Source organism: Ascaphus truei, chromosome 23, assembly GCF_040206685.1.
Source record: "Ascaphus truei isolate aAscTru1 chromosome 23, aAscTru1.hap1, whole genome shotgun sequence".
In the NCBI taxonomy this organism is placed as follows: Eukaryota; Metazoa; Chordata; class Amphibia; order Anura; family Ascaphidae; genus Ascaphus; species Ascaphus truei.
The window spans coordinates 2,510,196-2,526,078 of NC_134505.1; the positions used below are offsets into that span (position 1 = coordinate 2,510,196).

Genomic DNA, 15,883 nt, shown 5'->3' on the forward strand with positions numbered 1-15,883 from the left:
CCACTCACCCCTCCCCCCCACTCACCCCTTCCCCTCACTCACCCCTTCCCCCCCACTCACCCCTTCCCCCCACTCACCCCTTCCCCCCCCACTCACCCTTCCCCCCCCACTCACCCCCTTCCCCCCCACTCACCCCTTTCCCCCCCACTCACCCCTTCCCCCCCCACTCACCCCTCCTTCCCCCCCCCACTCACCCCTTCCCCCCCCACTCACCCCTTCCCCCCACACTCACCCTTCCCCCCACCCTCACCCTTCCCACCACACTCACCCTTCCTCCCCCCACTCACCTTTAGCACGGTGATGTTCCAGGCAAAGCTCTCCATGGCTTTCTGCAGCTTGCGACCCTTTAACCCTTCCTTCGCCCCGATCCTGTGCAGCTCTTCATGGAATCCCATCCCTAGGACAGAAGAACGAGAGGGGGTCACCACCAAGAATCGTCACAGCCGCACCGACCCCCCCCCCCCAACCCGGAGAGGAAGGTGAGCCGGGATGGCCGCAGGACTGAAGACCAAGGAGGAAGTCCTTGCCCGGTGCCGACCCGGGTGTCGTGCCATCGACTCGATTCCAGGTGACGCAGGTTCTGGCGGTCGGCGTACGACCCCGGCTAGGCGCCAGAAGAACGGGACTTGGCAACGGGACAGGCTCTCTCGTGCAAATGGAGCCCTGGGAATGACGCCGGGGGGGGGGAGGGGGGAGTAACGGGTAGTAACAGCAGCGGGGCCAGATTGGCCTTCAATGCATGGCGGAAGAACAGTGGGTAATGGCAGTGCCAACTTCCCCCATAAGCACTGCTCTGCCAGTATCTGCTTGAGGTTGGCAGAGAACATTGTGCAGGCAGGGGCAGTGCCAGCCTACCCCAACCCATCCCCTAACCCTCCTATATCTCCATACGTTCCCTGGGCGCAGGCGTAGCGGGTATATGTGAAAACGTCCTCGCTTCCGCACGCACTCATCGGGATAATTACAATTATTACACACTGGCAGCTGCGACTGCGGCTGCTGTATCAGGCATAGACTGAGGAGGGAGGAGGGGGAGAGAGAGAAATACAAGTGATGGAGAGAGGAGAGAGTGAGGAGGAGAGAGGGAGAAGACAGAGGAAGAGGTGAGAGTGAGGGAGACAGAAAGAGAGTGAGGGAGAGAGGTTTGGGAGGAAGAGAGTGAGGAGGAGAGGGAGAGGAGAAAGTGAGGAGGAGGAGAGAGGGAGAGTGAGGAGGAGAGAGTGAGGAGGGGAGACGAGAGAGGGGGGATAGGAGAGAGTGGGAGGAGACGGAAAGAGAGTGAGGGAGAGAGAAAGAGAGGAAGAGGAGTGAGTGAGGTGGAGGGGGGAGGAGAAAGGAGAGAGTGAGGAGGGGAGGGGAGAGAGAGAAGAGTGAGGATAGAGAGGAGGAGAGGAAATAGAGGAGGAGAGAGTGGGGGAGACGGAAATAGAGTGAGGGAGAGACGGAAAGAGAGTGAGGGAGAGACGGAGAGAGAGGATGAGAGGGAGACAGAAAGAAGATGGGGAGGGGGGAGAGTTAAAGGAGAGAGAGGAGGAGATGGAGAGGAGACAGAAAGAGAAGGAAGAGAGAGAGATACAGGGAGACAGAAGGAGAGAGAGGACAGGGAGAGAGGGAGAGAGGATGTGTTAGCAGCTAATGACAGACAATGTAATATACTCAGGAACTAGATTACCCTGCAGAAGTCTAAATCTGTGTGTACTGTATATACATATATATAATATATATATATACGGTACTGATACCTCTACACTATAATATATATATATATATATATCCCCACATGCGCAAGCACACTATACTAGTGCATAGTGTGTGCATGTGTGATATATATAATATATATATATATATATATATATATGTATGTATGTATGTATGTATGTATGTACAAAGATACAAAGGCAGGCAGCAACAGGTGGGCGGATGGATGGTTAGGTGGATAGATGGATGGGTGGTTAGGTGGATAGATGGATGGTTAGGTGGATAGACGGATGGATGGTTAGGTGGATGGATGGTTAGATGGATGGATGGATAGGTGGATAGATGGATGGATGGTTAGGTGGGTAGATGGATGGATGGATGGTTAGGTGGATAGATGGATGGATGGATGGTTAGGTGGATAGATGGATGGATGGTTAGGTGGATAGATGGATGGTTAGGTGGATAGATGGATGGATGGATGGTTAGGTGGATAGATGGATGGGTGGATAGATGGATGGATGGTTAGGTGGATAGATGGATGGTTAGGTGGATAGACGGATGGATGGTTAGATGGATGTATGGTTAGGTGGATAGATGGATGGATGGTTAGGTGGGTAGATGGATGGATGGATGGTTCGGTGGATAGATGGATGGATGGATGGTTAGGTGGATAGATGGATGGATGGATGGTTAGGTGGATAGATGGATGGTTAGGTGGATAGATGGATGGATGGATGGTTAGGTGGATAGATGGATGGATGGTTAGGTGGATAGATGGATGGTTAGGTGGATAGACGGATGGATGGTTAGATGGATGGATGGTTAGGTGGATAGATGGATGGCTGGTTAGGTGGGTAGATGGATGGATGGATGGTTAGGTGGATAGATGGATGGATGGATGGATGGTTAGGTGGATAGATGGATGGATGGTTAGGTGGATAGATGGATGGTTAGGTGGATAGATGGATGGATGGATGGATGGTTAGGTGGATAGATGGATGGATGGTTAGGTGGATAGATGGATGGATGGTTAGGTGGATAGATGGATGGTTAGGTGGATAGACGGATGGATGGTTAGATGGATGGATGGATGGATGGATGGATGGATGGATAGATGGATGGATGGTTAGGTGGATAGATGGATGGTTAGGTGGATAGATGGACGGATGGATGGTTAGGTGAATAGATGGATGGATGGTTAGGTGAATAGATGGATGGATGGTTAGGTGAATAGATGGATGGATGGATGGTTAGGTGATAGATGGACGGATGGATGGTTAGGTGAATAGATGGACGGATGGATGGTTAGGTAGATAGACGGATGGATGGTTAGGTGGATAGATGGATGGATGGTTAGGTGGATAGATGGGATGGATGGTTAGGTGGATAGATGGATGGATGGTTAGGTGGATAGATGGATGGTTAGGTGGATAGATGGACGGATGGATGGTTAGGTGAATAGATGGATGGATGGGTTAGGTGAATAGATGGATGGATGGTTAGGAGGATAGATGGATGGTTAGGAGGATAGATGGATGGATGGTTAGGTGGATAGACGGATGGATGGTTAGGTAGATAGACGGATGGATGGTTAGGTGGATAGACCGATGGATGGTTAGGTGGATAGACGGATGGATGGTTAGGTGGATAGACGGATGGATGGTTAGGTGGATAGATGGATGGATGGTTAGGTGGATAGATGGATGGATGGTTAGGTGGATAGATGGATGGATGGTTTGGTGGATAGATGGATTGTTAGGTGGATAGATGGATGGATGGTTAGGTGGATAGATGGATGGATGGTTAGGTGGATAGATGGATGGATGGTTAGGTGGATAGATAGATGGATGATTGGGAGGATAGATGGATGGATGGTTAGGAGGATAGATGGATGGATGGTTAGGTGGATAGATGGATGGATGGTTAGGTAGATAGATGGATAGATGGATGGATGGATGGTTAGGTGGATAGATGGATGGATGGTTAGGTGGATAGATGGGTGGATGGTTAGGAGGATAGATGGATGGATGGTTAGGTAGATAGATGGATAGATGAATGGATGGATGGTTAGGTGGATAGATGGATGGATGGTTAGGTGGATAGACGGATGGATGGATGGATAGGTGGATAGATGGATGGATGGATAGGTGGATAGATGGATGGATGGTTAGGTGGATAGACACAGGCAGGCAGAGATGGATAGATACATAGATATAGACCGAGAGAGAGACACGGCTGCTTAGTAAATATCACCCGTTATGTGTTATACTATTATGTCACGTGTAAATGTGTGTGTGTGTGTATGTGTATATATTCCTGCCTGTGTGTCTATCCACCTAACCATCCATGCGTCTATCCACCTAGCTATCCATCACTCTACAAGACATAGTGTGTCCCCATTGACTGTCACGGGATCGCCCTCTACAAGACATAGTGTGTCCCCATTGACTGTCACGGGATCGCCCTCTACAAGACATAGTGTGTCCCCATTGACTGTCACGGGATCGCCCTCTACAAGACATAGTTTGTCCCCATTGACTGTCACGGGATCGCCCTCTACAAGACATAGTGTGTCCCCATTGACTGTCACGGGATCGCCCTCTACAAGACATAGTGTGTCCCCATTGACTGTCACGGGATCGCCCTCTACAAGACAGGACTTGTCATTCACAGAATCGCCCGGCTCTGAAGTCCCCTCACTTACCGGCTTTCTGCACCTGAATAATCTGACTGTAAACGGCATCGGAAGCTTCTATCAGCGTCCGGCTGGCTTGTATGACCTGAAAGACAGTATAGGGGGGGGGAAGGTCAGGCAGGGGGGTCAGGTTCTGTAAGCAGGTCACTTAACCCTTTCGCAGAGCAATATAGTCCCATGCAGAGCAGGGGGTCGTTGGGCAGGGAAAGGGTTTTAGTTACAGTGGTGGACCCCTCATGCTCTTTAACCACTGCACAAATTCCCTGACACACTCTGATATACACACACTGACTCACATTCAGTTACACGCACACACACACCGATTTATAAAATGATACACATGGGGTTTAATAACACAGGAACATGCTGTATATATATATTTGCATATATATATATACATATATATACACACACACACACACACACACAGTAGGTGCCTGTAGTGTATATCTGCTCCCTGCTGACTCATCCCTGTGTATATCGCCTGGGACTCAATGATGGGGAGAGAGGGGGGGGGGGGAGAGTGATTCATACAATCCTGGGGAGAAGGACAATAGGGAGATGAGGGAGAGAGGTGATGTACATCATGCAGGTCAGTGATAAGGAGCCATGTCCCTCAGCAGGGACAGAGAGAGACAGGCGTCCCTATTCTGTGTGTCCCTCAGCAGGGACAGAGAGAGACAGGCGTCCTATTCTGCGTGTCCCTCAGCAGGGACAGAGAGAGACAGGCGTCCCTATTCTGCGTGTCCCTCAGCAGGGACAGATAGACAGGCGTCCCTATTCTGTGTGTCCCTCAGCAGGGACAGAGAGAGACAGGCGTCCCTATTCTGCGTGTCCCTCAGCAGGGACAGAGAGAGACAGGCGTCCTTATTCTGCGTGTCCCTCAGCAGGGACAGAGAGAGACAGGCGTCCTATTCTGCGTGTCTCTCAGCAGGGACAGAGAGAGACAGGCGTCCCTATTCTGTGTGTCTCTCAGCAGGGACAGAGAGAGACAGGCGTCCTATTCTGCGTGTCCCTCAGCAGGGACAGAGAGAGACAGGCGTCCTATTCTGTGTGTCCCTCAGCAGGGACAGAGAGAGACAGGCGTCCCTATTCTGCGTGTCCCTCAGCAGGGACAGAGAGAGACAGGCGTCCTATTCTGTGTGTCTCTCAGCAGGGACAGAGAGAGACAGGCGTCCCTATTCTGCGTGTCCCTCAGCAGGGACAGAGAGAGACAGGCGTCCCTATTCTGTGTGTCTCTCAGCAGGGACAGAGAGAGACAGGCGTCCTATTCTGTGTGTCTCTCAGCAGGGACAGAGAGAGACAGGCGTCCTATTCTGTGTGTCTCTCAGCAGGGACAAAGAGAGACAGGCGTCCTATTCTGTGTGTCTCTCAGCAGGGACAGAGAGAGACAGGCGTCCTATTCTGTGTGTCTCTCAGCAGGGACAGAGAGAGACAGGCGTCCTATTCTGTGTGTCTCTCAGCAGGGACAGAGAGAGACAGGCGTCCCTATTCTGTGTGTCCCTCAGCAGTGACAGAGAGAGACAGGCGTCCTATTCTGTGTGTCCCTCAGCAGGGACAGAGAGAGACAGGCGTCCCTATTCTGTGTGTCTCTCAGCAGGGACAGAGAGAGACAGGCGTCCTATTCTGTGTGTCCCTCAGCAGGGACAGAGAGAGACAGGCGTCCCTATTCTGTGTGTCTTTCAGCAGGGACAGAGAGAGACAGGCGTCCTATTCTGTGTGTCCCTCAGCAGGGACAGAGAGAGACAGGCGTCCCTATTCTGTGTGTCTTTCAGCAGGGACAGAGAGAGACAGGCGTCCTATTCTGCGTGTCTCAGCAGGGACAGAGAGAGACAGGCGTCCCTATTCTGTGTGTCTCTCAGCAGGGACAGAGAGAGACAGGCGTCCCTATTCTGTGTGTCTCTCAGCAGGGACAGAGAGACAGGCGTCCCTATTCTGTGTGTCTCTCAGCAGGGACAGAGAGAGACAGGCGTCCCTATTCTGCGTGTCCCTCAGCAGGGACAGAGAGAGACAGGCGTCCCTATTCTGTGTGTCCCTCAGCAGGAACAGAGAGAGACAGGCGCCCTATTCTGTGTGTCTCTCAGCAGGGACAGAGAGAGACAGGCGTCCCTATTCTGCGTGTCCCTCAGCAGGGACAGAGAGACAGGCATCCCTATTCTGTGTGTCCCTCAGTAGGGACAGAGAGAGACAGGCGTCCCTATTCTGCGTGTCTCTCAGCAGGGACAGAGAGAGACAGGCGTCCCTATTCTGTGAGTCCCCCGAGTTGAAATTAATGGGGTTCACCTACTTCAATACAGTAAATAAAAATAATAGAACGCTGCGTCTCGGTAAGAGCGGCGCAGGGAGACAGAGAGAGAGACCGCTTCTCTCTGCGACTCCTCCGTGCTGCTATTACAGACTGCCCGACTCGGGACGAATAACACGACTTTAATTATCTCGGGCCAAAAAATATATATTACTTTCGGGTGCCGCCGTATATTACTACATCCGCGTATATACATATTGTGTTCAAGCGTCTAACTTTGTGTAGGGTTGGCGGTTGCCCAGGGTCTACGCGACACCGTCTTTCTAGGGTTTAGTTTGTAGAAAAGGAGGACAAACACGTGTGTTACACACAAGAGGCACTCAGCCCTCAAACCTTCAGTGGTTTGTTTTTTCCATTAGTGACACTAAACATTTCAAAACACCGTCACTTTAAGAAACAAAAGAAATCATAAAAATAACACCTACTCCTGAGAGGAGAGGAGAGAGAGAGGCAGAGAGGGAGAGGGAGAGAGAGAGAGGGGGGGGAGAGAGAGGGAGAGGGGGGGGGGGAGAGAGGGAGAGGGAGGGGGGAGAGAGGGAGGGGGGACTGGGGGGAGGGAGAGGGAGAAAGGGGGGGGGAGAGATAGAGGGAGAAAGGGGGGGAGAGAGAGAGGGGGAAAGGGGGAGAGAGAGGGAGAAAGGGGGGGGGAAAGAGAGAGCGAGCGAGAGAGAGAGAGAGAGACAGAGAGATATTATACACACACACAAAAGGTTGTGAACAGAAATGATAATGACGGAAATTCAATAGTTTATCCATGAAAACCTTACATTAACCAATTCCATGTCTTTTGAAACAGAATGATGTAGGAATTAGACAAACAGTGAGTAAGTAAGAGTCGGGGTGTGTGACAAGGTAAGTGATACCCTGGTTTTAACTGCTAAATTAAAAGAGAAAATTACAATCAGGTGTTTAAATAATTAGGTCGAACCTCAGGGGTGAGTTTGGGAGGCCCCCACCCTATATGAAGATCCGAAACGTTGCGAGTTTGGTCTTCACCGTACAGGGGTGTGGAAACTCGTCATGCCACAAATCAAATGAAATCTCTGAGGATCTCAGGAAAAGCAGTTATTGATGCCCATCAGTCTGGAAAGGGTTACAAGACCATTTCTAAGGAGTTGGGGCTCCCCCAATCCACTGTCCGACAAACTGAGAAAGTTCAAGAGCACAGTCACGCTATCCAGGAGCGGTCGTCCTACCACAATCTCTCCAAGAACAAACCGGTAAATCATCCAGGAAGTCCCACAGAACCCCAGAGTAACATCCAAGGATCTGAAGGCCACTGTCGCCTCGGCTAATGTGAGTGTTTATGACTCAACGATCAGAAAAAGACTGACCAGGAATGGTGTTCATGGAAGGATAGCCAGGAGGAGACCGCTGCTCTCTAAAAAGAACATTGTGGCCCGTCTGAAGTTCGCCAAAGAGCATAGAGATGATCCACAAGACTTCTGGAACAATGTTCTCTGGACAGACGAGTCAAAGGTAGAACTTTTGGGCCTCAATTAGAAACGTTATGTTTTGGTGAAAACCAAACACAGCGTTTCGAACAGAAGAACCTCGTTCCCAACCGTCGAGCATGGCGGTGGGAGTGTGACGGTTTTGGGGCTGCTTCACTGCCTCAGGACCTGGACGGCTTGCCATCATTGACACACACACACACATATATATACACACACACACACACACATCGCCCTCCTTACCGCCTCGTAGGAGGTCAGGACTTTCTTGAGAAGCTCCGGCACTGGACCCTGGGCCTCCAGCGCCGGGTACTGAGAGCAGAGGTTCAGCGTCACCGCCAGGGGACTGTCGCTGGTCAGCAGCCAGGCGGACACCGCCAGGATACACTGCTTCATATTGGCCGTGGGGTTCAGCCCGCACAGCTCTTTGAAGGAAACCAACGCGTTCTGCGGACAAGGGAGAGACGACAGGTTTAGCAGGCGCTTCCAACACAAGTACCAGATGGCGGCCATCTTTTTTTTTATAAAAAGAACAGAAAATGTATGTTCTCAAAAAACATTAACCCGTCGAATCCCTTCACGCTTTCTTATAGCGCGCCCACAGTGTACCGAGCGCTGTACATACCTGTCACTTGCAGGAACAAGTCAAAGAGCTAGCAATCTAATTCGGGAGCCTGAGCCACAAGGAGATTAAGGGACTGGTCCCGAGGAGTGGAAACTGGGGTCCCCCCCCCCCACCCCCGTGTACCCGCAACAAAATCGAGCAGCGCCCAGCCAATGAGCAGGGGAGCCCGGAGTCACATGTCGCCGTAAAGCAGAGCTTTAGAGTGCAAGCTCTGCAGGCTAATCCAGGCCGGATTTCAGACACATTCACAGCTCGCTTTCTAACGTACAGTGGTAACGAGTACCACTGCTTTTTTTAGTTGGCAAAGCTGCAGCGTAGCTACTCTTAGTTTCACCGTCTTTCTAGAAAAAAAAACACGTGGCCTGCCACAAAACCAACCTTTGGTAAAGAGTTTACCTGTCGAATTGGCTTGCCCAAAACAAATGTGACCGTTCTAATAGCAAAGATTTGGCTGCTTTACTTTTACCATGTCACTGCCATTAGTACACTTTGCTCCTAGGAGAGACTGACCCCTTAACCATGTCACTGCCATTAGTACACTTTGACCCTAGGAGAGACTGACCCATTAACCATGTCACTGCCACTAGTACACTTTGCCCCTGGGAGGGACTGACCCCTTAACCATGTCACTGCCATTATTACACTTTGCTCCTAGGAGAGACTGACCCCTTAACCATGTCACTGCCACTAGTACACTTTGCCCCTGGGAGGGACTGACCCCTTAACCCTGTCACTGCCATTAGTACACTTTGCCCCTAGGAGAGACTGATCCCTTAACCATGTCACTGCCATTAGTACACTTTGCCCCTAGGAGAGACTGACCCCTTAACCATGTCACTGCCATTAGCACACTTTGCCCCTAGGAGAGACTGACCCCTTAACCATGTCACTGCCATTAGTACACTTTGCCCCTGGGAGGGACTGACCCCTTAACCCTGTCACTGCCATTAGTACACTTTGCCCCTAGGAGGGACTGACCCCTTAACCATGTCACTGCCATTAGTACACTTTGCCCCTAGGAGAGACTGACCCCTTAACCCTGTCACTGCCATTAGTACACTTTGCCCCTAGGAGGGACTGACCCCTTAACCATGTCACTGCCATTAGTACAATTTGCCCCTAGGAGAGACTGACCCCTTAACCCTGTCACTGCCATTAGTACACTTTGCCCCTAGGAGAGACTGACCCCTTAACCATGTCACTGCCATTAGTACACTTTGCCCCTAGGAGGGACTGACCCCTTAACCATGTCACTGCCATTAGTACACTTTGCCCCTAGGAGAGACTGACCCCTTAACCATGTCACTGCCATTAGTACACTTTGCCCCTAGCAGGGACTGACCCCTTAACCATGTCACTGCCTTTAGTACACTTTGCCCCTAGGAGAGACTGACCCCTTAACCATGTCACTGCCATTAGTACACTTTGCCCCTAGGAGAGACTGACCCCTTGCCCATGTCACTGCCATTAGTACACTTTGCCCCTAGGAGGTACTGACCCCTTAACTATGTCACTGCCATTAGTACACTTTGCCCCTAGGAGGGACTGACCCCTTAACCATGTCACTGCCATTAGTACACTTTGCCCCTAGGAGGGACTGACCCCGTAACCATGTCACTGCCATTAGTACACTTTGCCCCTAGGAGGGACTGACCCCTTAACCATGTCACTGCCATTAGTACACTTTGTCCCTAGGAGAGACTGACCCCGTAACCATGTCACTGCCATTAGTACACTTTGGCCCTAGGAGGGACTGACCCCTTAACTATGTCACTGCCATTAGTACACTTTGCCCCTAGGAGGGACTGACCCCTTAACCCTGTCACTGCCATTAGTACACTTTGCCCCTAGGAGAGACTGATCCCTTAACCATGTCACTGCCATTAGTACACTTTGCCCCTAGGAGGGACTGACCCCTTAACCCTGTCACTGCCATTAGTACACTTTGCCCCTAGGAGGGACTGACCCCTTAACCCTGTCACTGCCATTAGTACACTTTGCCCCTAGGAGGGACTGACCCCTTAACCCTGTCACTGCCATTAGTACACTTTGCCCCTAGGAGAGACTGACCCCTTTTAAAGCTATAATGTCACTTATACTCCTACGCCCCGGGAGACACGCCCTTCAGAGAGCAGTTGTACTGTGCGATACTAATCTTGTTAGATAGGAAATAAAAACAGATAAGTTCTAATACAATATTTTTTCCCAATCAAGTACAGAAAAAGACAGGCAATAATAAAGCATATAAAGTCCTTCTGCTCTGAAAGAGTAGTGGATGCATGGGAGAAGCCACTAGGCAGAGGAGGGGGACGGGGAGGAAAGAAATCGGGTTATCCCTAAATACGAACAGGAGCCCGAGATCTAATGGGTTTTAAAATATTTACAACAGACTGGGAGACCCTAATCAGCGAACAGTCTGCCTACACTGCGGGATAGACAGAAATGGCCGCCTGCCAGGCTGCATCTGGTTTTCAAGGCGCAGCGTCATTGTAAAGCAGGGCTGAGAACAAGAAGCCGGCCTCAGCTCGCTGCCGCAGAAGAGGTTAAATCCAGGGCAGGCCTGGGGGTTGCGAGGGCCGAGGGCTTAAGCTGCAGTGCGTTCGCGCGTTCTAATTACAGAGCAGCGTTTCGGAAGCTCTGCATTAAACTCCCAGTGAGATATTAATACCCGCGTGGCTAATGTTTAATTAAAGGCTGGAACAGGAGTGGAGAAGTCATCAAGACGAGAAAAACAGTCATACAATGTACGTCTTTGCCAATCCACCATGCCGGTTAAGATCCCCTCCCCCCCCCCCCCACAGCCCTCAGTTAAATGCCCCCTAAACTTAACTCCAAAAATTACCTGCACGTTCTCTCGGAGGTCGGTGGCCTCCCGTAGAGAGGGAGTGGCTGTCCGGAAGACCTCGTCGATAGCTTTGATGCCGGTAGTCTTGGTGGAGGTGTACTCCCGGACCTTCTTGCCCTTGCGTACCGAGAGCCCCCGCTTGTGCACCTTGCCGCCTCCCCGCCGGTTGGTGATGGCGATGTGGACGAACAGGGTGGTGTTCTGCAGGAAGTCCCCCGTCAACGACTGCAAGGGCACGTGCCTGAAGCCGGTCTGCAGACACTCGAAGGGGATGGTGTACTGGGCTATAAACTCGTCCCCGATGTAGTCGTCGTCCAGCACCACGAAGCGCAAGATGGCCAGCTCGGGCAGGTTGATGTGGAACTCGAAGCACTCGTCGAATATGGGGTTGTCCCCGTTCTGGGTCACCGTCTTCGTCCGGTGCTCCGCACAGTCGGCGGGGATGCCGTGCATCTCCACGTAGACGTAGGGCTCCACCACGTCCCCCTTGGCGCCCGAACCTTTGGGTTTCGGGAGGTTCTGCCCGCTGATGATTTTGATGTGGAGCAGCTGAGCCGAGACACCTGGCAAGGAGTCCTTAGCGTTGGCGCTGAAATAAGACACCTCTTCCCTCATGATGGCTGGGCGGAGGACGTAGCCGCAGTTCCCGTTTTGCCGAAACCAGCCGGTGTTGAGGTCCATCATCAGACCGGGAGTCTGGTAGTTCATGGCCACAATTTGACAGCCGCACTTCCAGAAGTCCTGGGGGTTCATGTTGCTGGCGTCTATCCGCATGGAGCTGGGGTAGACCCTAGAGAGGAACCTCTTGTTATACCTCACAAACTCTTCGGGGTACTCGTTGGCAAAGCGGCTCCCCGACACCTCGTTGAAGGAGCACACCTGCCAGTACTTCTGCCTTCTCTTGGATGTGTCAAAGTCCTTGAACTTGGCCGACTGGCACAAGTTCACCTGGTCAGAGAGCTCTTTGCAGAGCCGCAGCTTTCGGTGTCCAGCCCTGTTGAGATGCTCCCTGTCGTCATGTCCCAGTCTCCTGGCTATATCCAGGCCTTCATCTTCATCGGTCACATCCCCCTCGGAGTCAGAGTGATTTGGTGGTAGCTTCTTCCCTTTGATGAGGATCTTCCCCTTCAGCTGTTCTGGAGAGGGCAGGTATTTTTCTTCTAGAGACGGCGGGTCCTTGTAGAGTTTGTCCCCGAGAACTTTCTTTACACACTGGACCATTGAACGCTGCTGCCGGACGGAGCAGTGAACCACCAGGCAAAGAATCAAGGGGTACTCAGAGGCTTCAAACGCGTACTTGTCTATGACATTGATGACACTACGGAAGGACACCTGCGATACCACGGAGAGGCCAAGGTAGATCAGGGGCTCATTATCAGGGCCATCCCAAACCACAAGCTCAATGCTCCGGCACCCCATCTTCAGGGCGTGGATGTACCCACTGATGTCCGGCATGCCCCAGTAGTGGTCCTCCAGTTGGCAAGCGTTGTGGGCCGAATTGATGTAGTAGTGAGACAACGACCTGGTCATGTCCTGGCAGACGATCTTATGGTGGGGGTCGAAGACATGGCAGTCAGATGAGAGCAGGTAACGGGTGAACCCGTCGATGGTAAGGTAGCCTTTCTCCCGGCCTTCTTTAGAGGGTTCGTACTTGTTGATGATCTCTAGAGACGTGTTCTCATTGACGTTTTCCATCCCTTGCTCCACCTCCATGAAGATCATCATGTCCTTCAAGTCCAGGTACTCCTTATTGCTGGAAAACTGTACCAGGAGGAAGAAGATCTCTGGCCGGGTACAGAGCTCGCAATAGGCCTCCACGAACACGTCACACGTCACGTTGCTTCCAAACTTGTCGGTCACCTTCTGCACCTCCTTAAACTTCAGCTCCACCGTTGAGTTCTTCATGCCGGGATTGAGCCCCTTGATGAGTTGGATGGCTCTGGACAAAGGAATCTGCCCTTCCCGGTCTATATCCGCAATCTCAAAGAGAGACGAGATCCACAGCATTCTCAGACTCGTTTGGTTGGCGCCTGGAACGTTCGGAGTGTGCTTTCCGTAGGAAACCAAGTACCTGAGCCCCATCACCCACGTATTGACGATATCGGCTGTGCTGGCAACCAGGTCCAAAGACTCGTAATTCTCCCCGTAAATGATCGAGAAGGCGCATTCCTCCGGAAATTGGTCGGACAACCCGTTGCTTCTCAAGACCGGCGTCTTCTTCCCGACCCGGACTTCCCGAATGGACTTGATCTCCAGCTTGGCTTTCTCAGAGTCTTTCTTGGAAGGCTCCCACCGGAGGAAGCGCATGTCCGGGTCAAGGAGGAAAAAGCGATTGTACATCCTGGAGTTGGAGCGGACCTTTTTCATCTCGCACCCTTCCATCATGAAGGAGATGCAGGCGGCTGTGCTGTTGATCTTCCGGCTGTTGTGCATCGTGCTGAAGGACACGGTCTTCTTCTGCTTCTGCCGGGATCCATCCTGTAAAGGATGAACAGAAAGAGCGGGTCAAGACCTGGGACACCAAGAACCACAAAGTGCACACCCGTGCTCCCTCTCTCTCTCACTACAGTGGAAAGGGCAGTGGTGGACTATAACCTCTGTCGTTGCGTCACCCTGCAGTGGGAGGACTTCATGGGTTATAGGTTCCTTTCGTCCTCGCCAGTCAAGACTCCGTGGGTTGGTTATGTCTGTCCGGGTGTCACCCTGCACTTGACACTCCTGAAACCAATGCAACCACTGGGCTTCTGCGCACAAGTAAGGAGGGGGTCTAGACCTGTATCTACACACGTACACAATATCCAAAGTCTTGGAAAGATGTGTCCACTGCCAATTAAGCGATTACTAGACAAAGACAATTTTCCATAGCCAACTCCAATCTGGCTTTTGCCCCAAACCCCTCCATGGTATCCACCCTCCTAAAAGTTGGCAATGAGATCCAGTATGGAATGGAACTGGGACAACTCACTGGTGCAGCATTCCCGGATTTTGCCACGGCTTTTTGATACTGTTGATCATGTTATCTTGCTAAACAATAGACAATTTTTGTGACCTGACCACTCAAGGGTGGTCCCTGAGGGGGGCACCAGAAAAGGTCCTATATTATGCACTCTCCGTGGGATATACAGTAAGTGGTGGACTACTAGTCCACCACTGATATCCCACAGAGTACATAATATAGGACCGTATCTTGTTAAACAAGCTGAAGTCCTCTGGAATAGGGCAACACGCTTGAAACTGGTTCCGCTCCTGCCTATCGGGTAGGTCCCAATGTGTCTATCTCAGGCTCTAAGTCCCACCCGTTGGATGTCACCTGTGGGGTCCCGCGAGAGTCTGTTCTGGGGCCCCTACTCTTTTCCGTCTTCATTAATGCTTCGATACACACATATGCGGATGACACTATCTTATATGCACAGGGCCCACGTCTCTCTCTCTCTCAGACACAGGTCCCTGCCCCGCGGAGCTTACAATCTATATTGTGGTGCCTGATGCACAGGGAGATGAAGTGATTCGTCCGGGCTCACAAGGAGCCGACACCGGGAATTTAACCAGGTTCCCCTGCTCCAAACTCAGTGCCAGTCGGTGTCTTTCCTCACTGAGCCGCTCCTGTATATTCCACATCACTGAACAGGGGATGGTAACCTAACCCCCTGCAGTGACCTCAACTCACAGCGTCACCAGGAAGTGCCAATTCAAACCATTCCTGGCAAAACCCTAGCTGCAGCCCCTCTGCCCCTGTACCCCGCGCCTCTCCAGTTCTCTCCTCCCCCCGCCCCCCACCTCTCCCCCACACACACCTCATTAAGCCCTGCAGATGAAGCAGAATTAATGAGCCCCTGTACTGTGGGATCAGCGGGAATAGCTAATGATCCATCTCGGGGGGGGCGGGGGGGGGGGCACGGACGACACGCAGCCATGTCTAGATTTAATTCCCATGAACCCTGCGTTCCGACGGGGACCCACTGGTTGGGAATGGGTTAACATGTGGCCAAACCATTCATTGCAGAAGCACTGACCAGGCCCCATATACCTCTAGGTATATATGAGATAGATATAGAGATCTATAGATATATAAGAGGCCAACTACAGACTTCAAGAGACACCAACAGGTCAGGTTTTCAGGATATGCCCGCTTCAGCACAGGTGGCTCACTCAGTGGGTCCCAGAGAGAGAGAGTGATGGGTAAATACATTTAGATAAATATATGTGCGGAGATGGAGACGCCGGGCGCTGTGTTAGAAACGACACCGCGTGTCAATGGGAT

General features: G+C 51.7%; 1 protein-coding gene across 1 annotated transcript in view; it reads right to left on the reverse strand.

The window, feature by feature from the left end:
* Window positions 1-15,883, reverse strand: part of LOC142473211 (inactive phospholipase C-like protein 2) — a 37,617-nt gene that overhangs the window by 905 nt on the left and 20,829 nt on the right. The window contains exons 2-5 of the mRNA XM_075580413.1: window positions 11,620-14,100; window positions 8,396-8,599; window positions 4,403-4,478; window positions 269-397 (exon numbers count right to left, since the gene is read on the reverse strand). Of these exons, the coding sequence (XP_075436528.1) occupies window positions 269-397; window positions 4,403-4,478; window positions 8,396-8,599; window positions 11,620-14,100 (2,890 nt within the window). The remainder of the gene's footprint in view (window positions 1-268; window positions 398-4,402; window positions 4,479-8,395; window positions 8,600-11,619; window positions 14,101-15,883) is intronic.